General features: G+C 47.1%; 1 protein-coding gene across 4 annotated transcripts in view; it reads right to left on the bottom strand.

Annotated features, from left to right (window-relative positions):
* Positions 1–3,842: 3,842 nt before the first annotated feature.
* SHC1 (SHC adaptor protein 1) overlaps positions 3,843–27,659 on the bottom strand; it is a 36,597-nt gene continuing 12,780 nt past the window's right edge. For 2 of the 4 annotated variants that reach the window (XM_073552383.1, XM_073552384.1), the window contains exons 2-14: positions 27,062–27,107; positions 24,839–25,000; positions 18,564–18,634; positions 18,423–18,486; positions 15,610–15,729; positions 15,443–15,496; positions 15,312–15,363; positions 14,401–14,527; positions 14,111–14,291; positions 13,972–14,038; positions 5,324–5,473; positions 4,994–5,226; positions 3,843–4,893 (exon numbers count right to left, since the gene is read on the bottom strand). In XM_073552383.1, coding sequence (XP_073408484.1) covers positions 4,765–4,893; positions 4,994–5,226; positions 5,324–5,473; positions 13,972–14,038; positions 14,111–14,291; positions 14,401–14,527; positions 15,312–15,363; positions 15,443–15,496; positions 15,610–15,729; positions 18,423–18,486; positions 18,564–18,634; positions 24,839–25,000; positions 27,062–27,073 — 1,422 coding nt within the window. In that variant the 5' untranslated portion in view covers positions 27,074–27,107 and the 3' untranslated portion in view covers positions 3,843–4,764. Of the gene's footprint in view, positions 4,894–4,993; positions 5,227–5,323; positions 5,474–13,971; positions 14,039–14,110; positions 14,292–14,400; positions 14,528–15,311; positions 15,364–15,442; positions 15,497–15,609; positions 15,730–18,422; positions 18,487–18,563; positions 18,635–24,838; positions 26,024–27,061; positions 27,108–27,659 lie in introns of those variants that run through there. The other 2 variants (XM_073552385.1, XM_073552382.1) reach the window with 2 other exon arrangements.

The following is a 27,659-nucleotide window of genomic DNA, read 5'->3' as shown; positions in this document are numbered from 1 at the left end:
CTGGAGAGCAGTGATATCGCTGCTGTGTAATATAACTGATATCTGGAGAGCGGTGATGTCACTGCTGTGTAATATGACTGATATCTGGAGAGCGGTGATGTCACTGCTGTGTAATATGACTGATATCTGGAGAGCGGTGATGTCACTGCTGTGTAATATAACTGATATCCGGAGAGCGGTGATGTCACTGCTATATAACTGATATCTGGAGAGCGGTGATGTTACTGCTGTATAACTGATGTCTGGGGAGCGGTGATGTCACTGCTGTATAATATTACTGATATCTGGAGAGCGGTGATGTCACTGCTGTATAACTGATATCTGGAAAGCAGTGATATCGCTGCTGTATAATATAACTGATATCTGGAGAGCGGTGATGTTACTGCTGTATAATATAACTGATATCTGGAGAGCGGTGATGTCACTGCTGTATAACTGATATCTGGGGAGCGGTGATGTCACTGCTGTATAATATAACTGAAATCTGGAGAGCGGTGATGTCACTGCTGTATAACTGATATCTGGGGAGCGGTCATGTCAGTGCTGTATAATATAACTGAAATCTGGAGTGTGATGATGTCACTGCTGTATAACTGCTATCTGGAGAGCGGAGATGTCACTGCTGTATAACTGATATCTGGGGAGCGGTGATGTCACTGCTGTATATTACCGATATCTGGAGAGCGGTGATGTCACTGCTGTATAACGGATATCCGGAGAGCGGTGATGTCACTGCTGTATAACTGAAATCTGGAGAGCGGTGATGTCACTGCTGTATAACTGATATCTGGGGAGCGGTGATGTCACTGTTGTATAATATAACTGAAATCTGGAGTGTGGTGATGTCACTGCTGTATAACTGATATCTGGAGAGCGGAGATGTCACTGCTGTATAATATAACTGATATCTGGAGAGCGGTGATCTCACTGCTGTATAACTTAAAGCTGGAGAGCGGTGATGTCACTGCTGTATAACTGATATCTGGGTTGCGGTGATGTCACTGCTGTATAATATAACTGAAATCTGGAGAGCGGTGATGTCACTGCTGTATAACTGATATCTGGAGAGCGGTGATGTCACTCCTGTATAACTGATATCTGGGGAGCGGTGATGTCACTGCTGTATAATATTACTGATATCTGGAGAGCGGTGATGTCACTGCTGTATAACTGATATCTGGAGAGCGGCGATGTCACTGCTGTATAACTGATATCTGGAGAGCGGTGATGTCACTGCTGTATAACTGATATCTGGGGAGCGGTGATGTCACTGCTGTATAATACTACTGATATCAGGAGAGCGGTGATGTCACTGCTGTATAACTGATATCTGGAGAGCGGTGATGTCACTAATGTATAACTGATATCTGGAGAGCGGTGATGTCACTGCTGTATAATATAACTGATATCTGGGGAGCTGTGATGTCACTGCTGTATAACTGATATCTGGAGAGCGGTGATGTTACTGCTGTATAATATAACTGATATCTGGGGAGCGGTTTTGTCACTGCCGTATAACCGATATCTGGAGAGCGGTGATGTTACTGCTGTATAACTGATATCCGGAGAGCGGTGAGGTCACTGATGTATAATATAACTGATATCTGGAGAGCGGTGATATCGCTGCTGTGTAATATAACTGATATCCGGAGAGCGGTGATGTCACTGATGTATAATATAACTGATATCCGGAGAGCGGTGATGTCACTGCTGTGTAATATGACTGATATCTGGAGAGCGGTGATGTCACTGCTGTGTAATATGACTGATATCTGGAGAGCGGTGATGTTACTGCTGTATAATATGACTGATATCTGGAGAGCGGTGATGTTACTGCTGTATAATATGACTGATATCTGGGGAGCGGTGATGTCACTGCTGTGTAATATAACTGATATCTGGAGAGCGGTGATGTTACTGCTGTATAATATGACTGATATCTGGAGAGCGGTGATGTTACTGCTGTATAATATGACTGATATCTGGGGAGCGGTGATGTCACTGCTGTATAATATGACTGATATCTGGAGAGCGGTGATGTTACTGCTGTATAATATGACTGATATCTGGAGAGCGGTGATGTCACTGCTGTATAATATGACTGATATCTGGAGAGCGGTGATGTCACTGCTGTATAATATGACTGATATCCGGAGAGCGGTGATGTCACTGCTGTATAATATGACTGATATCTGGAGAGCGGTGATGTCACTGCTGTATAATATGACTGATATCTGGAGAGCGGTTATGTCTCTGCTGTGTAATATAACTGATATCTGGAGAGCGGTGATGTCACTGCTGTATATGACTGATATCTGGAGAGCGGTGATGTCACTGCTATGTAATATGACTGATATCTGGGGAGCGGTGATGTCACTGCTGTGTAATATGACTGATATCTGGAGAGCGGTGATGTTACTGCTGTATAATATGACTGATATCTGGAGAGCGGTGATGTCACTGCTGTATGACTGATATCTGGAGAGCGGTGATGTAACTGCTGTGTAATATAACTGATATCTGGGGAGCGGTGATGTCACTGCTGTGTAATATGACTGATATCTGGAGAGCGGTGATGTTACTGCTGTATAATATAACTGATATCTGGAGAGCGGTGATGTCACTGCTGTGTAATATAACTGATATACGGAGAGCGGTGATGTCACTGATGTGTAATATAACTGATATCCGGAGAGTGGTGATGTCACTGCTGTGTAATATGACTGATATCTGGAGAGCGGTGATGTCACTGCTGTGTAATATGACTGATATCCGGAGAGCGGTGATGTTACTGCTGTATAATATGACTGATATCTGGAGAGCGGTGATGTCACTGCTGTATAATATGACTGATATCTGGAGAGCGGTGATGTCACTGCTGTGTAATATAACTGATATCTGGAGAGCGGTGATGTCACTGCTGTATAATATGACTGATATCTGGAGAGCGGTGATGTTACTGCTGTATAATATGACTGATATCTGGAGAGCGGTGACGTTACTGCTGTATAATATGACTGATATCTGGAGAGCGGTGATGTCACTGCTGTATAATATGACTGATATCTGGAGAGCGGTGATGTCACTGCTGTGTAATATAACTGATATCCGGAGAGCGGTGATGTCACTGATGTATAATATAACTGATATCTGGAGAGCGGTGATATCGCTGCTGTGTAATATAACTGATATCCGGAGAGCGGTGATGTCACTGATGTATAATATAACTGATATCCGGAGAGCGGTGATGTCACTGCTGTGTAATATGACTGATATCTGGAGAGCGGTGATGTCACTGCTGTATAACTGATGTCTGGGGAGCGGTGATGTCACTGATGTATAACGGATATCCGGAGAGCGGTGATGTCACTGCTGTATAATATGACTGATATCTGGAGAGCGGTGACGTTACTGCTGTATAATATGACTGATATCTGGAGAGCGGTGACGTTACTGCTGTATAATATGACTGATATCTGGAGAGCGGTGATGTCACTGCTGTATAATATGACTGATATCTGGAGAGTGGTGATGTCACTGCTGTGTAATATAACTGATATACAGAGCGGTGATGTTACTGCTGTATAATATGACTGATATCTGGGGAGCGGTGATGTCACTGCTGTATAACTGATGTCTGGGGAGCGGTGATGTCACTGCTGTTAAATTACTTCTGGTTACCATGGACACGGTTTAATAGGTCTCCCCTCGCTATTATGGCTCCCGGGCAGCAGTGCTCTCTGCTGGATCGTTATATAGTGCTTAATTGTTGTCGCGCAGCACTGCTCGCTCTGTGGTGATGCGTTCTTGCCGGGGGGAAGGCGAGACCAGGACGTGGCCTATACACAAATACGATTTTATTCTAAAGATTCCTTTGGTATAATTCAAGGCAATTTGGAAAATAATATGAAAAACCCCATATACAAGGAGGAGCGGGGAGGGAGTGCGGCCAGCCTGACTTTGGTATTAGGCTACTAATGTGCATGCAGTGGGGGAGGGTGGCTGTACATGTGAATGATTGTGCATGTCCTGTGCTCTATCCAGCACTGCTGGTTCAGCTGTCATCACCCACCAGACAGTGTGGACCTGGGGAGTGGACAGGATCACGTTCATGGTGTAGACTCGGTTGCATGACGTGGCGTCACTCGTGGCTGACGTGCAGCGGTGTTCGGTTAGGTCCTTGGATCGCCTCTTCTTTTCCTTATCCTGTCTATCTGTAGGGGTACAACCAGCAAGCGGGGCCACAGTCACCATTCAGGGAGATCTGGACAGTAGAAATCCAAAGCATTGTTATTTACTCCTTCTTAAGGCAAAAGGTGGGTGGGGGGTCTGAAGAGGGGCATACCACATGTCCTGAGGGTCGCAGGAGGTTGTGAAATCAGCAGCATAAATAAGGAGGCACAGGATCTGTGAGGACATCCAGCTTGCACAGTTTCTAGCTCCTTATTGCCACAGGCCACAAATAGAACAAGAGGAGAGACAGAGGAACTTTAGCATAGGACCACCCTCCCCAAATGGATGAACCCACAAATAAAAAAAGGCACAGATCAGTAGAAGTGAGTGCATGCCCCAGGCCATCATGTGCTTACAGGAGTCCTCGTCATGTCTCTGGACAGGTGGCAGTACAGACCCTCGGCCATGGTTTTGTGCACAGTGACCCTACAAATTCCCTGATAAAAGAGAGAGTATGCCCACCGCAGCGGCAGTACAGGAATAGGACGCTGCGTGGTGTTGGGAGGAGGATTGCTCTGCACGGGCACTCTGTCATGGTCTCCACTCCACAGGCTGCTGGAGACACAGCTCGCTGCCCGCAGATATTATGGGTAAGTGATTGTCCATGTGGTAACTGATGAGATGACTCACACTCTCAAAGCGGTGGTCCTTAGTCCGGACCTGGCAGACAGAGACACAAGGGTTAAGAGAGACAAAGTATATGCAAGAAAACATTAAGGGGGATGGGGAGCATCACATCCGCCCCTCTCTGCGCACTCACCACTCCTTCCGGATCCACCAGCAGTAGGTGCTTGGGCTGTCCGTTCTGCAAGCCTGTAAGGACATACTGCCCCGGTGTCGTTGTGCTCTCTCGCACCAGGAAGTCCCCATTAACCCTCAGCTGACGCTCCGCATCTTTCCGGGTCACCTTTCCATGGTACCACGGCTCCCGTTTCAGCTGTTCTTCCATAGTAACAAAAGACACACACGGTGATATGGCGTCTTCAAATGGCTCTGTAGGAGATAGACAAAGAGGAAGGCTGGCGTGAGAGGCGGCGCTGCAGCAAGGATCGGGCCCCTCATGGAAACCACCATGCAATACAAGACTCACTCATATCAAAGATGTCTCTCTGGCCATTAGTGGCGCCACGTGTGGACTGACGAGATTTGTCCAGATTCTGCACATTTACATAGGAAGGGTCATCAAAAATGTCAGGCCGATTCCCAAGCTTGGCACCAGGCACTGGGAACCAGTCTTTACCTGGAAGGAAGCAAAGTCAGTGAAGCATACAGCTGGCTAGGGGGGCAGCATAACTCTTTTCAGGGATAATCCGCTTCTTCACTCCTCCTTGTGAGGCAGTGATCAGAGTTCCGTACGAGGGGTGTTGTGTGTCCCCTCAGAATGTATATGCAAACATCCTGAACACACTGGGGAGCGTTGTAATCACAGCCATAACTGTGGTTATAATGAAAAATAAAAGTGTGGACTGGGTCAATTTATTTGACCAAATCATATTCAGGAAGACGTGACACAGGTTTTATTTTTGGAGAGATCTGTAGGAAGGTAGTGGGACAAATCTCTCCCTCCAGTTTGGGTCTTGCAAGTAGCCCATATCCATGATTCCTATTTAATCTTGCCGATAAGGGTTGGAGGTGTCAGTGTTTGTTTCATGTGCAGCAGAGCTGGAGGTCCTATGAACTCCACGCCCACGAGTTATACAGTGGTGGAGGCACCCACGGAAATGGATTATATAGGAATGTTCCCTGGCTTCGATTTGGATGATGCAGGTTTGGAACTTTAATTTCTAAAATTTGTAAAATAAAGATTTTGCTTTTGAACCTGGATCCCTTCCTTGCGACTGTAATGGGTTGAAAGACACTTCTCTACATATTGCGGAGAATGCAGAAAGTGTGAATTGAGGCATACCCCCAAAGAAAACTGCACATTTGTGATTAAACCCGCAATGCTACCACTTAGGCCCACCAACAATGTGGGGGAGCTCATGAAACAGTAGGACCCCTCCAGTACACTACATCAGCAGGCTTCCAGCCTGATGGTACAACAGTTTGTGGCCCTGTCAGAGACACCTCCACCGGCGGCCCCAGTCCATCCCGAGGCCTGGGACAAGCCAGGTTGACACTGAGGAAGATGAGCCTGGAGGACAACCTGGAAGCTTTTCACACTGTATTCAAATGAACAGAGGAGCAGGAGGGAACAGAGGAGCAGGAGGGTCTGCCGATCTCCCAGTGGGGTGAAGTGGTGGCCCTATTTTTGATACGACACACACAGTAGGCATAGTTCGACCTCAGCCAGGAGGACGCCTAGGACTATGGGAAACTCAAAGGTGAGATCCTTGCCCGAAAGAGGTTAATACGTATGTACAAGCACAGCGAGTGTACTAGTTGTCCGTTGTGGAGGCCTGACCCTCTAGGTCTCAGGAATATGACACTGCATTTAGTAAAAAAGTGGCTCCAGCCCAGATGATTGAGAAGATAGTAGTCAACCAGTTGGTGCGAACTCTGCCGATAGTAATAAAGCGCTGGGTGAGGAAAGGTAAACCGGGCAGCGTAGATCAGGATGTTAGACCGATCAGGTGGTGTATGGCCACCCAGGACTTGGTACGGTACTCTCCTCCACTGCAGGTATCTCTGCAGGTGCTTGAGTTGGCCCATAAACACGTGCAGAGTGGCCACCTCGGAGTTAAAATGACGCAAGAGCGTATTTTGCAATGGTTCTTCATGCCCGGGATTTATCATGAGGTTTTGTGAGTCTTGCCCAGAATGTCAGCAGACTTCATACACCCCAAGTTTCCGTAGTCCAGTGGTTCCTCTGCGTATTACAGAGGTATCTTTTGAGCGGATAACCATGGATCTGGTAAGTCCAATAATAAAGTTAGCTCATGGACACCAACACATCAGTGGTAGTAGACCATGCTTTTGTTACTTGGAGACAATATTGCTTTGTCACACTTCGGCTAAACTTATCGTACGGGAGCTGTTTGCCACGGTCTGCCGCCTTTGGCTACCTAAGGAGATCATTAAGGGTCAGGGAACTTCTTTTATGTCCAAGGTGACAAAGAAACTGTACAAGCTTCTCCAAATAAAACAATTGCGCACGTCGGTGTACCACTTCCAGACAGATGGTTTAGAGGAGAGATTTGACAACACTCAAATCTATGTTAAAAAAGTAAGTTTCCAAAGATGGGAGGGATTGGGATACATTACTGTTCTAGTTAATGTTTGCTGTACGGGAGGTTCCACAGTCCTCAACTGGGTTCACTCCATTCAAACCATTATATGGCAGACATCCCTGCTCTGCTGGACATTGTCAAAGAGACATGTAAATAAGAGCCTACTACCCATAAAACAGTGATAGAGCACGTTGCGAGTATGCAGGATCGGATTGCGGCAGTGATAGCTATATAGCTATAGTAAAGGAACTTGTGGTTGTCCAGGCAGTGCAGAGCCAAACGTACAATAGAAAGACCACAATCAGATCCTTTAAAAAAAGGGGATCAGGTTTAGGCTTTGGTGTCCATCACACAAAGTACCGTAAGTTCTTCACCAAGTGGCAAAGGCCATATTAAGTCCGGGAAAAGGTTGGGGAAGAGAAATGCAGGATAGATCAGCCCGGCATAAGGAAACCTGAGCAACTAGATCACGTAAATCTGTTAAAGGCATGGAAAAAAAGTGAATATTCGACTCCGCTCGTATCTACTTTGGACCCTCTGATACCGACATGAGGAAGAGGCCAGAAATGAGGTCAAGATAAGCAACGCTCTCTAAACAGCAGCAAATGGAAGCTCGGAAATTAGGGCAGCAGAATATGGATATATTCTAGGAACTGCACAGACATATATCTGTAATCTTCATGACATTGTCAACAAGCCTCAAGTAACGGTACGAATGAAACCGTATTGTGTGCTGGAGGCCCACTGACGAGCCATTGCGGAGGTGGTGACATGCTCCAACTAGGAGTCATAGAGGAGTCCAGGAGTGAGTGGCCAGCCCCATTATACAGATTTTGAAGCCGGACAGATTGTTACGGTTTTATAATGATTTCCGGAAACTGAATGAAGGGGTCAAAATTTGACCTTCATCCAATACCCCGGGTAGATGAGCTGAATGAGCGACTGGGGCAGGCCCAGTACTTCACCACGCTCGATCTGACCAAGGGTTACTGGCAGGTGCCTATGACAGAGTTGGCAAAAGAAAATACCACCTTCATAACACCAGAGGATCTCTATCACTATGTCGTCTTGCCTTTTGGGTTACATGGGGCCCTGGCCATGTTTCAGAGGCTGATGGACATAGTGTTAGAGCCCCATCAGAAGTATGATTCGGCGTGCCTGGATGATATCATCACTTACAGTAACGTCTGGCAGACCCACTTGTCCCGGGAACAAGCAGGACTGGATTCGCTCAGAGCCATGGACTTGATGGCGAACCCAAAAAAATGTACAATAAGTCTCCAGGAAGCTTGGTATTTGGGGTACGTGATCGGCCGTGGGGTTATGAAACCCCAAATAAAATAGAGGCCATTCAAAACTGACGCCGGCCTTGGCATCCCGGTATTTCCGACTATTTATACCCAAATTTGCTTGGAGATCGGTACCTTAGTCCTGACCAGCCCCAACTTTACGAACAGTTTTATTGTTCAAATGGATGTCTCTGAAGTAGGCCTAGGAGTGGTTCCATTGCAGAAGGTGCTAGGAGAGGAACATCCAGTTAAAAATTATAGCGTAGTGGATGAGGAGTGCTTGGTCATTTAGTGCGTCTTGGAGTCCCTACGCTATTACTTGCTGGGGCAGCAGTTCCGCTTGGTAATGGACCATTCACCCCTGGTCTGGATGAAAAATGCTTGTGTCAGCAGATGTTTTTTGCCATGAGTAAACTTTAGATTCTCGGTGGAACATAGAGCCGAGAAGTCACAAGGAAATATGGATGTCCTGTCATGGGCACCTTATATGGTGTCAGGCGTTCAACCCCTCAAGTTTGAACAGAGGGGGAGGGTATGTGAGGCAGTGATTGGAGTCATATACGAGGGTCGTTAAATGTCTCCCAAAATGTGTATAAAAACATATTGAACACACTGGGGAGCATTGTATTTACGGCAACGGACTATATACGAACGTTACCGGCTGTGATCCAGATGATGAAGGTTTAGAACTTTAATTTGTAAAGTTAGGATAATAAACACTTTGCATTTGAATTTATCTGGGTCACTGCCTCGTTGCCTTACACCCTAGGCCACCAGGACGATGCCCAGTAACGTCTGCAAGACCCCAAGGGGTAGGGTGGGCGCATACCGTGTATGTAGCAAGTTACACAGACTCATGCTACAGGGTCAGGTATATATTGTAGGTGGCATATGTTGTGTACCTTAGTTGTAATCTCTTTTACACCTAATCACCATCCCTCACAGTTGCCTCCCTCCCAATATGCACAGTATTGTACTAGCCATTGGCTGGCACTTGCACTTTAGCACATATTACTATCATATATGGACATATTCTGATCTGATGGGATCACTATATAGGACTTTACAGTTTATTACAAGGTCGTCACTTTCCTATCATATTGCTTTGCCTCTCTGCATTTGCAGTTTGAAATCTATTTGGCCATATAAAAAGTGCTTCTCACAAAATTAGAATATCATCAAAAAGTTAATTTATTTCAGCTCTTCAATACAAAAAGTGACACTCATATTATATAGTTATTACAAACTGAGTGATCTATTTCAAGTGTTTATTTCTGTTAATGTTGATGATTATGGCTTATAGCCAATGAAAACCCCAAAGTAATTATCTCAGTAAATTAGAATAATTTTTCAAGCTGGTGATAAAAAGTATTGTAAAATCTGTAATGTTCGCCTATTGATATGTATGTTCAGTAAATGCACTCAATACTTGGTTGGGGCTCCTTTTCCATCAATTACTGTATCAAAGTGGAATGGCATGGAGGTGATCAGCCTGTGGCACTGCTGAGGTGTTATGGAAGCCCAGGTTGCTTTGATAGAAGCCTTCAGCTCGTCTGCATTGCTGGGTCTGGTGCCTCATCTTCCTCTTGACAATACCCCAAAGATTCTCTGTGACGTTAAGGGATCAGGCGAGTTTGATGGCCAATCAAGCACAGTGATACTGTTGTTTGTAAACCAGGTATTGGTACTTTTGGCAGCGTGGACAGGTACCAAGTCTTGCTGGAGAATGAAATTTCCATCTCCTAAAAGTTTGTCGGCAGAGGGAAGCATGAAGTGCTCTAAAATTTCTTGGTGGACAGCTGTGCTTGACTTTGGTCTTGATAAAACACAGTGGACCTACACCAGCAGATGACATGGCTCCCCAACCCATCACTGATTGCGGAAACTTCACATTAGACCTCCAGCAGCTTGGATTGTGGCCTCTCCACTCTTCCTCCAGACTCTGGGACCTTGATTTCTAAATGAAATACAAAATTTACTTTCATCTGGAAACACCTTGGACCAATGAGCAACAGTCCAGTTCTTTTCCTCCTTGGCCCAGGTAAGACGCTTCTGGTATCGTCTATTGGTCATGAGTGGCCTGACACATGGAATGTGACACTTGTAGCCCATGTCCTGGACACGTCTGTGTGTGGTGGCTCTTGAAGCAATGACTCCAGCAGCAGTCCACTCCTTGTGAATCTCCTCCAAATTTTTGAATGTCCTTTTCTTAACAATCCTTTCAAGGCTGCGGTTAATCCAGTGGTGTAAGTTTTTCTATCACACTTTTTCCTTCCACTGAACTTTCCATTAATATTCTTGGATACAGCACTCTGTGAACAGCCAGCTTCTTTAGCAATGAACTTATGTGGTTTACTCTCCTTGTGGAGTGTGTCAATGACTGCCTTCTGGACATCTGTTAAGTCAGCAGTCTTCCCCATGATTGTGGAACCTACAGAAACAGACTACGGGACCTTTACAAACACTTATCTAATTCACTGAAATAATGACTTTTGGGTTTTCATTGGCTGTAAGCCATAATCATCAACATTAACAGAAATAAACACTTGAAATAGATCACTGTGTTTGTAATGACTCTATATAAGAGTTTAACTTTCTGTATTGAAGAACAAATTAACTTTTTTGCTGATATTCTAATTTTGTGAGAAGCACTTGTACGTTGTATGGCAATTGTCATCTATATAAACATCTTGACTTATGTCTTCACAATAAGCGTCTTTTCCCATTATGCTCTTATACCATTTTCTCTTGTAACACTGAACAATGTTATGTACAGTCCTTCGTGATCTGCGCCTCCTGTAATTTCTTGGCAATATTTATTGTCTAATGAAATGCAAATTTTATATCATTTATATGACCACATCTCGCTTTTTTCTCTCTGTGTTTCTTATCTATATTTATGTTTGTAGGATACAAGCAATTATGCATTCACTACTATAATTGTGAGGAAGCATGAGCAATCTCAAGGCTACAAGTCCATCTCCAAAGACCTGAATGTTCCTGTGTCTACCGTGCGCAGTGTCATCAAGAAGTTTAAAGCCCATGGCACTGTGGCTAACCTCCCTAGATGTGGACGGAAAAGAAAAATTGACAAGAGATTTCAACGCAAGAATGTGCGGATGTTGGATAAAGAACCTCCACTAACATCCAATCAAGTTCAAGCTGCCCTGCAGTCCGAGGGTACAACAGTGTCAACCCGTACTATCCGTCGGCGTCTGAATGAAAAGGGACTGTATGGTAGGAGACCCAGTAAGACCCCACTTCTTACCCCGAGACATAAAAAAGCCAGGCTGGAGTTTGCCAAAACTTACCTGAAAAAGCCTAAAACATTTTGGAAGAATGTTCTCTGGTCAGATGAGATAAAAGTAGAGCTTTTTGGGCAAAGGCATCAACATAGAGTTTACAGGAGAAAAAAAGAGGCATTCAAAGGAAAAAACACGGTCCCTACAGTCAAACATGGCGGAGGTTCCCTGATGTTTTGGGGTTGCTTTGCTGCCTCTGGCACTGGACTGCTTGACCGTGTGCATGGCATTATGAAGTCTGAAGACTATCAACAAATTTTGCAGCATAATGTAGGGCCCAGTGTGAGAAAGCTGGGTCTCCCTCAGAGGTCATGGGTCTTCCAGCAGGACAATGACCCAAAACACACTTCAAAAAGCACTAGAAAATGGTTTGAGAGAAAGCACTGGAGACTACTAAGGTGGCCAGCAATGAGTCCAGACCTGAATCCCATAGAACACCTGTGGAGAAATCTAAAAATGGCAGTTTGGAGAAGGCACCCTTCTAATATCAGGGACCTGGAGCAGTTTGCCAAAGAAGAATGGTCTAAAATGTCAGCAGAACATTGTAAGAAACTCATTAATGGTTACTGGAAGCGGTTGGTTGCAGTTATTTTGGCTAAAGGTTGTGCAACCAAGTATTATGCTGAGGGTGCCAATACTTTTGTCTGGCCCATTTTTGGAGTTTTGTGTGATATGATCAATGTTTTGCTTTTTGCTTCATTCTCTTTTGTGTTTTTACATTTAAGACAAATTAAATGAAGATAATAATACCAAAGAATTTTTGTTTGCAATCATTTTCAGGAACAAACTGAGTATTATCTGACAGAATTGCAGGGGAGTCAATACTTTTGGCCACAACTGTGTGTACGTATCTGTGTGTATACACTTGTCTTTTGATGCCTTTTCTTAATCAGAGATGGGCCAGTAACATGTTCAAGACCCCTAGACCACCGGGAAGGTGTCCACTGCCTAAAGCCAAACAAAATGTCCGTTTTGTAACGTTTTCACAATCTAAAGTCTCTAATAATAGCTCCATTCCAACAAACCTTAATATTCTGAAAAAAACAACCTATAACATTAAAGAGTGGGCGGGGCTAGACAGTTACAGGTCAGCTGGTGAGAGGAGGGGCTAGATAGTTACAGGTCAGGTGGTGTGTGAGGGGAGGGGCTAGACAGTTACAGGTCAGGTGGTGTGTGAGGGGAGGGGCTAGACAGTTACAGGTCAGGTGGTGTGTGAGGGGAGGGGCTAGACAGTTACAGGTCAGGTGGTGTGTGAAAGGAGGGACTAGACAGTTACAGGTCAGGTGGTGTGGGAGGTGAGAGGCTATACAGTTACAGATAAGGTGGTGTGGAAGGGAAGGGACTGGACAATTACAGGACAGGTGGTATGGGAGGGGCTAGGCAATTACAGATTAGGTGATGTGGGAGGGGCTAGGCAATTACAGGCGAGAGTGAGGGAAGGGGCTACACAATTACAAGTCAGGTGGTGTGGGAGGAGCTAGACAATTACAAGTTAGGTGATGTGGGAGGGGCTGGGCAATTACAGGTGAGATAGTGTGAGGGAAGGGGCTAGACAATTACAGGACAGGTGATGTGGGAGGGGCTAGACAATTACAGGTGATAGTGTGAGGGGAGGGGCTAGACAATTACAGGACAGGTGGTGTGGGAGGGGCTAGGCAATTACAGGTAAGATAGTGTGAGGGAAGGGGCTAGCCAATTACAGGTGAGAGTGTGAGGGGAGGGGCTAGACAATTACAGGACATGTGGTGTGGGAGGGGCTAGACAATTACAGTTTAGATGATGTGGGAGGGACTAGGCAATTACAAGTGAGATAGTGTGAGGGATGGGGCTAGGCAATTACAGGTCAGATGATGTGTGAGGGGAGGGGTTAGACAGTTACAGGTCTGGTGGTGTGTGAGAGGCTACAGTTACAGGTCAGGTGCTGTGTGATGGAGAGGGGCTCGACAGTTAGCAACAAGTCTCAGGCAGAGCAGGTACCTTGCACCGGCAGCTGTGGCTGCAGTTTCCGAGGGTCTTGTTCTGCTCCAGATATCTGTCCAACAGGCTGTGGAAGATGAGGACAGTGAGACATTTGACTACAAAGCCAAATGTAGCCTCTCACAATTTGTGCACTCACCAAAGTGGCCCCCATGTGATTGGGGCTCTGTCTCTGCACTGAAGGAGCAGTTGCTTCTCGTAATCTCATGTCCACAACCCCACCGATTGGTGGCTCCTTCCCTGGAAAGTCATTGTAGTATGCATGGTCCGGGATCTCCTCTTCTTCTTCATCCCAAGCAGAGCCATCAAATCCGGCCATCCTGGAGGAGAAACCAGGGAATGTGAGAGCAGGAAATTCATCCAATCCATGTACCTAATCCCTGTTCCCACCGCCAAAGCCCAAAGACACCTCATGGGAGGACAACAAACCTGTCGTGTGGTGTCACTAATTTGGGAGGATTCTTGAGGTATTGCTTAAATCGTAGTTCAAAGGCCTGTCCTATAGTGCTGATTACATCCTGAGCAAGACCCTCGGGACACTCCAGGATATGGCAAGCTGCAAGAAAAGGGGAAGTTGTGGTGACGGGCCTTAGCGTCAGAAGACCATAAATCATCGCCTAGAGCCAATACTACAAAGATCACCAGCACATCAGTGAAACTCACACCGACGCATCGCCCCGTCCTACACAGAGGTCGTCCCGACGCATCATCCCGTCCTACACAGAGGTCGCCCCATCCTACACAGAGGTCGCCCCGATGCGTCGCCCCGTCCTACAGAGGTCACTCTGACGCATCGCCCCGTCCTACACAGAGGTCGACCCAACGCATCGCCCCGATGCATCGCCCCGTCCTACACAGAGGTCGCCCCGATGCATCGCCCTATCCTACACAGAGTTCGCCACGACGCATCGCACCGTCCTACACAGAGGTCGCTCCGACGCTTTGCCCCGTCCTACAGAGGTCGCCACGATGCATTGCCCCGACGCATTGTCCCGTCCTACACAGGTCGCCCCGATGCATCGCAACGTCCAACATAGAGGTCGCCCCGACGCATCATCCCCGTCTTACACAGAGGTCACCCCGACGCATCGCCCTACACAGAGGTCGCCCCGTCCTACACAGAGGTCATCCCGATGCATCGGCCGTCCTACACAGAGGTTGCACCAACATATGGGTTCCTCATACACAGAGGTCTGCACCGACACACTGGTCTGTCCTACCGCAGAATCTGTTGCGCATTGCCCACCTCCACATGTGCCACCAAACTGTCTACTGAACCCAGAGTAGTGGAGTAGGGAATCTACATCCAAATGCCCCCATCCCTCTATCTCCATAGGTACCTCTTTGATTCACTGGATCTTTGGCAACATAAGCAACATATTCTGCTGTGTCCTACAATCAAAAAGGAGAGATGGTCATCAAATTCTGAAACTGGACACGTGGCTCGGCTACATCTCCACATTATACTCACCGGATCTCCCCCTGACGCGAAAGAAATGGACTGCATGTGATGGTTTGCAATGATCTGTGCCAGATAATAACCATATAACAATGTCAGTATGATTATCGCTGACCATCTCCAGCCCCTCACATGTCTACACCCCTCACGTTTCCCCAAGCACATCTTCGCCCACTCACCTGCTTGCAGTCGGACGCCATGAGATTGAGGCTGCTGGTGGAGACAGTCAGAGTGATGGGCATGCCGGCAAACTTCAGGTTACACTTTCCTAGGATGGAGTTCAGGGATCGGCCCCCGGTCTGTAGAGACGGATCAAGAGTGATCAATAATGATCCATCATCCGTGATCAGAGCCCTCCCAGCAGTATGGAGATTACATGAGGAGTGGTGGTATCAGACCCCACAGTCCAGGGGTCTTCACAGTGGAGGATACGGCGTCTACACCCTTAGGCTGTGTGCACACGGTGTGTTTTTGAAGCGTTTTTGAAGCTTTTTTTCAGCACGGAAATTGGACAAAAACGCAATGGAATCCTAATGCAAGCAAATTCAATGACAATCCTGAAGTGTTGTGCACATGATCAGTAAATTTCCTTAAGTATTTGCAGTGCGTTTTTTTCTGCAGCATGTCAGTTCTTTGTACGTTTCTGCAGCATTTTTCACACACTGACTTCAATTGAGTCAGTCAAATCTGCAGCAAAAACACAGGTATAAAAATGTTTGTGGATTTGCTGAGTTTTTGTTTTGCGCTTTTACTGGCTTCCTATGATGTTTCCCACGCTGTCATCTGTGTGACAGTGTGGGAAACACCATAACTAAAGAAGAAAAAAAGCACTACTGGAATAATGCACACCACAGAAAAATATATATAGAAAATATAATCACAAAAATGTTATTGGCACACAATTACAATTAAAACACACTTAAAAACATAGAACTGTGTCCGCAGAGGAAAAATTGATTCAATAATGACTCCCATGCATGAGAGTAGGCAGTAAATGACCCCATACTCTCATGCATGGGAGTCATTATTGAATCAATTTTTCTCTGCGGACACAGTTCTATGTTTTTAAGTGTGTTTTAATTGTAATTGTGCACCAATAAAATTGTTGTGATTTATATTTTCTATATATATTTTTCTGTGGTGTGCATTATTCCAGTAGTGCTTTTTTTCTTCTTTAGTTATAGTCTCAGTTGACTACTTGGTTGCACCCCTATATTATACATTTACTTATATAATGCGGTGCGCCAAAATACCTTTTCTCTTTGAGTGTGGGAAACACCAGCGTAGTGGTTCTTAAAGGCGGTAACGCTGCCGTCAGTAAGACTGTCAGTCAGAGCGCTGCGGGGGTCATGCGGTTAGATGTCAGCGTGACCCCGCAGCTGTGACCCGCAGTAATGCTATTGCCGGTAAGACCGTCGGTCAGACCACTGCGGGGTCATGCTGTCAGTGTGACCCCGCAGCAGTGACTGTGACGCTACCGCCTATAAGACCGTCAGTCAGAGCGCTGCGCGGTCATGCTGTCAAATGTCAGTGTGACCCCGCAGCTGTGACTGTGACCCGCGATAAAAAAATTACCACAGGTCAGCAGGCGTGGGCTGATGAGACTAGTGCTCCCATCGGGCTACGTCTGCTGCCACTGATAACAGTGACAGCAGGTGCAGCTGATGGGAGACGTAGTCTCATGTGCCGACACCTGTGCTCACAGTTAAATAAACAAAAAAAGAAAAAAAAAGTTAAATAATTACATACATATTCAAATAAAAACCCATTATACTCACCTCACAGTGAGTAATAAACCAACATATACTCACCTGTCCATTGTAGTCCACATAATCCCGAGTGTCCCACAGCGATCTCACGTGTTGAACAGTCACATTGAGTGATGTGACCACTCTACCCGGTCGCTGGTGATATACTGACAGGAGGTAACTGCTCCCGAAGTGTATCATTGAGATGCCGTGAGAATTCACTGGAGTTCATCAGCTCCGGCGATCTCACTTACGGCACTGATGCGTGAGAACTTTCTCAAGGCAGCTCAGTGATACACCGCGGGAGCGATTACCTCCTGTCAGTGAATCAGTGACTGTTCTCAAAGTCATCAGGATTGTCGTGGGACATTATGGATTATCTTCTCTGCGGACAGGTGAGGAATATTGTGGTTAATTATTTTAGTTTTGGTGCAGGAGACATTGGCTTTGGTGGATTAGGCGTACGGTGAGTATGGTTTAATTAAGATTCATTAAAGGAGTCTGTGTCATTATTTCAAACAAAGGACTTTATTCTGGGTTTTTTTTTTATACAATATCACTAATGGGTTACTAATGGATAGGTGTATGCCCATATTAACAGGTCAAACACATCGGGTGGGGGGGGACACAATGTAACAAAAGCATTAATATGAGGCAGACAGGTAGGACTAGTGTAACATTTCTGTCACATGTATGCCCATATTAATAGGTCATACACATCTTGGGGGACAGAAGGTAACAAGACCTGGTGTGACATTTCTATCACAGTATGCCCATATTAATAGGTCATACATGTCCTGGGGGGACAGAATGCAACAAGACCACTAATATGAGGCATGCAGGTAGGACTAGTGTAACATTTCTATCACGTATACGCCCATATTAATATGTCATACACATCCCAAGAGGACAGGTTCCCTTTAACCAAATTTCTCTCTCCTTCGGTACAATGTCTGGAATGACCCATTTTACTCAGCGATCGAGAGCAAAATCCATCGGGTACATCCCTTCATAGGCGACACCTGCTTCCTCAAACAATGAATGACCTCACTAATGAACTCCGAATGGCTATTAATTAGCACACCCCTTTTCATTAAATGAGTGCATTACACCAGCAAGCAGCGACCATGTCATGGCTGCTGGTTGCCCATTGTTCGCCTGGCCATGTTGTATAATGGTTAATGTCAGTAATGAAGCACGAGTGACATCAGGAGGAAGGACTGTGCACACATACATTACCTTACCTTCCGTCTGCGGAGAGCCCCTTTAGCTCCAGGCACAGCGTCAGACACCAGGCTGATGGCTTCTCTGTGTGGAGACATCACTCAGTCATATATACTATAACAGCTGCCCCCCACCCCATTCACATGACCTATGGCCCTTACCGAGTCACCTGTGTCCGAGTACTGAAGTCCAGAGCCCGCATAGACTGCATGACCTCCACACACCCCATGTACTGCAAGAGAGGAGCCAGTGTAAGGGGCAGCGGGGTAAAGAGGAGATGCAGTGTGTGATCAGTACATTAGTAACGGCGGTGCAGTGTATACAGGGGGCCATGGGGTAAAGAGGAGACACGGCTACTGCAGTGTGTGCTCAGTACCATAACATGGGGTGCAGTGTATACAGGGGGCCATGGGGTAAAGAGGAGAAGCAGCGACTGCAGTGAGTGCTCAGTACATTAATAAAGGAGGTGAAGTTTACACAGGGAGCTCTGATTTGGGGTATAGTATATACAGTGGGCTCTAGTGTGGGGGCAGTATTTAGAGTGTATATAGGGAGCTCTGATTTGAAACGCATCGACTGCAATGTGTGCTCAGCACATTAATAACGTGGGTGCAGTGTACACAGTGGGCAACGAAGCAAAGAGGAGATGAATCGACTGCAGTGTGTGCTCAGTGCATTAATAACAGGGGTGCAGAGTACATAGGGGGGCCATGGGGTAAAGAGGAGATGCAGCGACTACAGTGTGTGCTCAGCACATTAACAATGGGGTTGCAGTGTTTATAGGGGGCCATGTGGTAAAGAGGAGACGCATCGACTGCAGTGTGTGCTCAGTACATTAATAACGGGGGGTGCAGTGTTTATAGGGGGACAATGGGGTAAAGAGGAGATGCAGCGACTGCAGTGTGTGCTAAGCACATTAACATTGGGGGTGCAGTGTTTATAGGGGGCCACGTGGTAAACAAGAAACGCAGCGACTGCAATGTGTGCTCAGAACATTAACAACGTGGGGGCAGAGTATACAGGGGGCAGCGGAGCAAAGAGAAGACGCAGAGACTACAGTAAGTGTTCAGTACATTAATAACGGAGGTGCAGTTTACACAGGGGGCTCTGATTTGGGGTGCAGTATAAAAAGCGGGCTCTAGTGTGGGGGCAGTATTTATGGTGTATATAGGGAGATCTTATTTGAGGGCAGTATATACAGTGTATACAGGGAGCTTTGGTTTGTGGGGCAGTATATACGGTGTATACACGGAGCTCTGGTTTGGGAGCAGTGTATACAGTTGTGGCCAAAAGTATTGACACCCCTGCAATTCTGCCAGATAATAATCAGTTTTTTCCTGAAAATGATTGCAAACACAAATTCTTTGGTATTATTATCTTCATTTAATTTGTTTTAAATGAAAAAACACAAAAGAGAATGAAGCAAAAAGCAAAACATTGATCATTTCACACAAAACTCAAAAAAAAGGGCCAGACAAAAGTATTGGCACCCTCAGCCTAATACTTGGTTGCACAACCTTTAGCTAAAATAACTGCGAACAACCGCTTCTGGTAACCATCAATGAGTTTCTTATAATGCTCTGCTGGAATTTTAGACCATTCTTCTTTGGCAAACTGCTCCAGGTCCCTGATATTAGAAGGGTACCTTCTCCAAACTGCCATTATTAGATCTCTCCACAGGTGTTCTATGGGATTCAGGTCTGGACTCATTGCTGGCCACCTTATAAGTCTCCAGTGCTTTCTCTCAAACCATTTTCTAGTGCTTTTTGAAGTGTGTTTTGGGTCATTGTCCTGCTGGAAGACCCATGACCTCTGAGGGAGACCCAGCTTTCTCACACTGGGCCCTACATTATGCTGCAAAATTTGTTGGTAGTCTTCAGACTTCATAATGCCATGCACACGGTCAAGCAGTGCAGTGCCAGAGGCAGCAAAGCAACCCCAAAACATCAGGAAACCTCCGCTATGCTTGAATGTAGGGACCGTGTTTTTTTCTTTGAATGCCTCTTTTTTTTCTCCTGTAAACTCTATGTTGATGCCTTTGCCCAAAAAGCTCTACTTTTGTCTCATCTGACCAGAGAACATTCTTCCAAAACGTTTTAGGCTTTTTCAGGTAAGTTTTGGCAAACTCCAGCCTGGCTTTTTTATGTCTCGGGGTAAGAAGTGGGGTCTTCCTGGTCTCCTACCATACAGTCCCTTTTCATTCAGATGCCGACGGATAGTACGGGTTGACACTGTTGTACCCTTGGACTGCAGGGCAGCTTGAACTTGTTTGGATGTTAGTCGAGGTTCTTTATCCAACATCCGCACAATCTTGCATTGAAATCTCTTGTCAATTTTTCTTTTCCGTCCACATCTAGGGAGGTTAGCCACAGTGCCATGGGCTTTAAACTTCTTGATGACACTGCGCACGGTAGACACAGGAACATTCAGGTCTTTGGAGATGGACTTGTAGCCTTGAGATTGCTCCTGCTTCCTCACAATTTGGTTTCTCAAGTCCTCAGACAGTTCTTTGGTCTTCTTTCTTTTCTCCATGCTCAATGTGGTACACACAAGGACACAGGACAGAGGTTGAGTCAACTTTAATCCATGTCAACTGGCTGCAAGTGTAATTTAGTTATTGCCAACACCTGTTAGGTGCCACAGGTAAGTTACAGGTGCTGTTAATTACACAAATTAGAGAAGCATCACATGATTTTTCGAACAGTGCCAATACTTTTGTCCACCCTCTTTTTTATGTTTGGTGTGGAATTATATCCAATTTGGCTTTAGGACAATTCTTTTTGCGTTTTTTCATTTAAGACAAATTAAATGAAGATAATAATACCAAAGAATTTGTGTTTGCAATCATTTTCAGGAAGAAACTGAGTATTATCTGACAGAATTGCAGGGGTGTCAATACTTTTGGCCACAACTGTACGGTGTATATAGGGGGCTTTAGTTTGGGGGGTAGTATATTCGGAGTATACAAGAGACCAATTTGGAATGCAGTATATACAGTGTATACAGGGGGCTCTGATTTGGGGTGCAGCATATACAGTGTACTCTGGTTTGGGGCAGTATATATACAGGGGTCTCTTGTTTAAGGGACAGTATATACACAGAGGGCTCTGGTTTGGGGGCAGTATATACACAGGGGGCTCTGGTTTGGGAGACAGTATATACAGGGGGCTCTGGTTTGGGAGACAGTACATACACAGGGTCTCTGGTTTGGGGCAGTATATATACAGGGGTCTCTTGTTTAAGGGGCAGTATATACACAGTGGGCTCTGGTTTTGGGGGGAGGATATACACATGGGGCTCTGGTTTGGGGTACAGAATATACGGTGTATACAGGGGGCTCTGGTTTGGGGACAGTATATACAGGGGGCTCTGGTTTGGGGTGCAGAATATACGGTGTATACAGGGGGCTCTTGTTTGGGGACAGTATATACAGGGGGCTCTGGTTTGGGGACAGTATATACAGGGGGCTCTGGTTTGGGGGCAGTATATACACAGGGGGCTCTGGTTTGGAGGGCAGTATATACACAGGGGGCTCTGGTTTGGAGGGCAGTATATACACAGGGGGCTCTGGTTTGGAGGGCAGTATAAATGGGGGGGCTCTGGTTTGGGCAACAGCATACACAGGGGGTCTGGTTTGGGGGCAGTATACACACAGTGGGCTCTGGTTTGGAGGGCAGTATATACACAGGGGGCTCTGGTTTGGAGGGCAGTATATACACAGGGGGCTCTGGTTTGGAGGGCAGTATATACACAGGGGGCTCTGGTTTGGAGGGCAGTATATACACAGGGGGCTCTGGTTTGGAGGGCAGTATATACACAGGGGGCTCTGGTTTGGAGGGCAGTATATACACAGGGGGCTCTGGTTTGGAGGGCAGTATATACACAGGGGGCTCTGGTTTGGAGGGCAGTATATACACAGGGGGCTCTGGTTTGGAGGGCAGTATATACACAGGGGGCTCTGGTTTGGAGGGCAGTATATACACAGGGGGCTCTGGTTTGGAGGGCAGTATATACACAGGGGGCTCTGGTTTGGAGGGCAGTATATACACAGGGGGCTCTGGTTTGGAGGGCAGTATATACACAGGGGGCTCTGGTTTGGAGGGCAGTATATACACAGGGGGCTCTGGTTTGGGCAACAGCATACACAGGGGGTCTGGTTTGGGGGCAGTATACACACAGTGGGCTCTGGTTTGAGGGGCAGTATATACACAGGGGGCTCTGGTTTGGGGGGGAGGATATACACATGGGGTTCTGGTTTGTGGTGCAGGATATACGATGTATATAGGGGGCTCCGGTTTGGGGACAGTATATACCGGGGGCTCTGGTTTGGGAGACAGTACATACACAGGGTCTCTGGTTTGGGGGAAGGGGGGGGGGGGGGGGAAGTATATACACATGGGGCTCTGGTTTGGACGGCAGTATATACACAGGGGGCACTGGTTTGGGGGGCAGTATATACACAGGGGGCTCTGGTTTGGAGGGCAGTATATACACAGGGGGCTCTGGTTTGGAGGGCAGTATATACACAGGGGGCTCTGGTTTGGAGGGCAGTATAAACAGGGGGGCTCTGGTTTGGGCAACAGCATACACAGGGGGTCTGGTTTGGGGGCAGTATACACACAGTGGGCTCTGGTTTGAGGGGCAGTATATACACAGGGGGCTCTGGTTTGGGGGGGAGGATATACACATGGGGTTCTGGTTTGGGGTGCAGGATATACGATGTATATAGGGGGCTCCGGTTTGGGGACAGTATATACAGGGGGCTCTGGTTTGGGAGACAGCATATACACAGGGTCTCTGGTTTTGGGGGCAGTATATACACAGTGGTCTCTGGTTTTGGGGGTGGAAGTATATACACACGGGGCTTTCTTTGGTTTGGGCGGCAGTATATACAGGGGGCTCTGATTTGTGGGGCAGTATATACACGGTAGGCTCTAGTTTGGGGGGGGGGGGGGGGGGGGAGTATATAAACAAGGTGCTCTGGTTTGGGAGTTAAACAGTGGGGAATAAAAATAATATACCAAAATAGACAAATTTATTAAAGATAATTAAATATATAAAAAATATATATCGAAAAACCCCTCTGGAACAAATGGATGGCAAACCATCCGGTAAAGAAACCACTATATACTCTGGGTATGGTGGAAGATGAAACCGGCAGGGTGTAGAAATAAAAGAATATTAAATATTATATGTGTAATATATAATAAAAAAGCACACAGAATAAAATAGAAACTAATCAAAAAATGGCCTTTATTAAGATATAGAACAACAATAGGTGTACACTTAAAATAGATCAAAAAGGCACCCCAAATGTGTACATGGTATTATAAATACATAATAAGCTATATAATAAAGCTTTCCTAATAACCATGCTAAACATGCTCAATGATTGACAGGTAAATAAAATGCATATAATAACCCAAAACACAAAAATATAGTGCAATGTGTTGAAAAAAATGATAATGTTGGCAAAAGCCAACTTCAAGTAAAGTGCAATAGTGGTGTCGCTCAAAAAGTGGCAGTGAATGACTGAGTGGTAAAAATGAAACGCCACACAATGGAAAATGACACAACGAAATAATTACCTGGTGAGCCAGCTAATGGTGCCAATATAACGCACCCCGACGCGCGTTTCGGAGTTGCTCTCCTTCCTGCAACACATTGCACTATATTTTTGTGTTTTGGGTTATTGTATGCATTTTATTTACCTGTCAATCATTGAGCCAGTTTAGCATGGTTATTAGCAAAGCTTTATTATATAGCTTATTATGTATTTATAATACCATGTACACATTTGGGGTGCTTTTTTTATCTATTTTAAGTGTACACCTATTGTTGTTCTATATCTTAATAAAGGCCATTTTTTGATTAGTTTCTATTTTATTCTGTGTGCTTTTTTATTATATATTACACATATAATATTTAATATTCTTTTATTTCTACACCCTGCCGGTTTCATCTTCCACCATACCTAGAGTATATAGTGGTTTGGGAGGCAGTATATACACAGGTGTCTCTGGTTTGGGGGGGGCAGTATATACACAAGAGGCTCTGGTTTGGAGGGCAGTATATAAACAGGGGGCTCTGGTTTGGAGGGCAGTATATACACAGGGGGCTCTGGTTTGGGCAACAGCATACACAGGGGCTCTGGTTTGTGCGGCAGTATATACACAGGGGGCTCTGGTTTGAGTGGCAGTATATACACAGGGGCCTCTGGTTTCGGGGGCAGTATATAAACAGGGGGCTCTGGTTTGGGGGGGGCAGTATATACACAGAGGGCTCTGGTTTGGGGGGCAGTTTATACACAATAGGGCTCTGGTTTGGGGAGCAGTATATACACAGGGGGCTCTGGTTTGGGGAGCAGTATATACACAGGGGGCTCTGGTTTTGGGGGCAGGGACATCCCTGAGAGCTGCACATGGGGAACTCTTACCCTGACGAGGTAGGGGACTCCGGGACCCATCACCTTGTCGTCGGGGTGCAGCCATCCGCGGGTGGGCTTGTTGACGAAGCTGCCATGTCGGGTCCACTCATCTCCGGCCAGCTGCCCTCCTTCCACTCGCGCTTTTCTCCCGCAGCTGAGCTTGTTCATATCCTGGGAGAAAACAGTGAAAGTCCTCCCTGAGTCTGGGCTGTCGTCCGATGACCCCCCGACGCTGCCCGTCTCCTTTCTTGGCCCCCCAGGACTGCCCGTCTCCTTCCCTGGGCCCCCGGGGCTGCCTGTCTCCTTCCCTGGGCCCCCAGGGCTGCCCGTCTCATTTACTGCCCCCCCGAGGCTGCCCGTCGAGAAGCCGCGGAGGCTCAGCAGACTGGCAGGATTGGAGAGCTTGAGGTTGGCCATTTTGGGGAAGAAGGAGCACAGGGTGGTGGGGCTGTCCTCGGACTCGGAGGAGAGTTCTGCCAGGTTTAGCATGGGGGCCAGAGAAGAGGAAGAGGAGGAGCTGGGCAAAGACTCCATGATGTCCACTGAGGGCGTGGGGGGCCCGATGCCCAGGGCATCCTCCGCGGAGCTCACAGACTCATTACGTAGGTGATTGTACTTGGTTTTGGGTAAGAGATCCATGATGCCGGCCGGCAGGTTGTACTCTACAGACATGAGGGGTCCAGGTCTCATAGTCCGGAGAATGGCAGTCAGAGCCCCTCAACACTCGGTTACATAGTACTCTGTGCCCCAGGTGGTCTGGCAATTCACAGGAGAGAGACAGTATTGTAAAGCAGAATCAGATGCCAGAGGCCAGGCATGGAAGCCAGGAGGACCCCATCCTAGTCCCTTTCAATCCCACCCAGCGGAAGGAAGAGGTGACGGGAGGAGAGGTCAGGAGGGCTGAGCTGCTGCGTCCCCCATCTCTGGAGCAGAGCGAGTGCCTGCTGTCAGCTGACAGGCTCCCTGGAGGAGAGGCGGACGGCCAATGGCAGGGGCTGTGCTGACTCACAGGAAGGCACCGGCTCATTTCCTGCAGCCCCATCTAGATTATAGCCTGCGACACGTGACCCTGCTGCGCATCACCCTGCCTGAGGAGCTTGCCATCTAATGCACAAGGTCACTGCCAGAGGTGGCATTGTCACAGCGACAGCAGGGAGCAGCTTCCTGCTGTCATGGAAACCATTAACTGTTTCCCAGCTGCAGCGCGGTGCAGTGGAGGTGTCCAAAGACCTATGTGTTAGATCTCATCCCCCCTAGTGGTGGGCTGACGCACTACAACACTCAGCAGATGGGAGAGCAGCAGTAATGTCAGCTAATGATTCATTCATTACTGTGCAGATAGAGATGATGGGGGAGTAGTCCTGGGCGGCTCCCTAGTGGTGGACTGACGAACTACATCACTCAGCACAGCGGATGGGATGGAGAACAGCAGTAATTTCAGCTAAGATTCATTCATTTGTGTGCAGCTAGAAATGATGGGGGAGTAGTCCCAGGCCGCTCCAGCACCCCCTATTGTGGTGGCCTGGCAAACTACAACACTCAGCACAACAGATGGAATGGAGAGCGGCCATAATGTCAGCTAATGCTTCATTTGTGTGCAAATAGAGACGATGGGGGAGTAGTCCCGGGCCACTCCAGCATCCCCCATAGTTGAATCACATTCCGCAACGTGTGAAGCACATCATGTACTATGGGGGACAGAATAAGAGACGCACCGTCTGTCCATCCCGCCACCTCCTCAGCCTTCACCACGGCCATTAGGCGCTCTCCTGGGACTCGACTTCCTGCCATCCTCCCCCACAAAGGAAAGGAGGCTGAGGATGTGGGGAGGGGAGGTCGGTGGCCACTGATCTGTGAGCTGTCCACCAAACTGTACCTTCCAGAGCAAGGGGCGACCACTGAGGGACGCACCACCATGTGAATATGGCCCTCTGCATACAGAGCAGAACCACAAGTCCCAGCACAGCTTGTAGTGCATTACGCATGGGGCAATGCAGTGCCTTATCATTCAACACACACAGGCTCTGGAATAGCATGCTGTGTCTTGTAGTTCTACAAAATCCCACACTGATGAGAAGAAGGTATGGGCATTGTAGGCAGCGGGCGCCCCGACCACTCGCCGATATTACTACATGACTACAAGGGTTACTCGTCACCAGAGCCCTCCACCAAAATGAGCGCACACAGCCCACCACCGCGGACACCAGTACAAGACGTGGCACCTGTGCTTACCACGTACTCCATCTCTGCGTCTCACTTCTGCCTGGTCTTCAGCTACCTGCATGTCAGCGACAAGAAGGGGTTAAAGTGCTGGAGGTGGGGGGTGAGGACCACTGCCCACTAGTGTACTGTGATGCACAGGCAGACCCCCCCTGCCAGCCTAAGAACCCACACAGCACTGCTCCTCTGGCCACAATTCACAGTCACTTCCTGCTTCTCTGCATCTGATCCCCCACCACATGCCAGAAAACGAGCCCTGACAAATCTGTGAGGAGGGTGTGGGCCGGGACCTCCTACTGTGCACCGTGGGTATATCTGCACGAGCCATCCATACCTGCACACCTCAAGAATAGCAGCACGCCCCATCCATACCTGCACACCGCAAGAATAGCAGCACGCACCACCCAAACCTGCACATCGTAAGAATACCTGCACGCACCACCCATACATGCACATCGTAAGAATACCTGCACGCACCACCCATACCTGCACATCGCAAAAATACCTGCACGCACCACCCATACCTGCACATCGGAAGAATACCTGTACATCGCAAGAATAGCAGCACGCCCCATCCATACCTGCACACCGCAAGAATAGCAGCACGCAC

Source organism: Dendrobates tinctorius, unplaced genomic scaffold (genome assembly GCF_039654945.1).
Source record: "Dendrobates tinctorius isolate UK_male_01 unplaced genomic scaffold, ASM3965494v1 ptg000189l, whole genome shotgun sequence".
NCBI classification, from domain to species: Eukaryota; Metazoa; Chordata; class Amphibia; order Anura; family Dendrobatidae; genus Dendrobates; species Dendrobates tinctorius.
The sequence above is the reverse complement of the archived record's forward strand: the minus strand, read 5'-3'. Positions and strand labels throughout refer to the sequence as shown.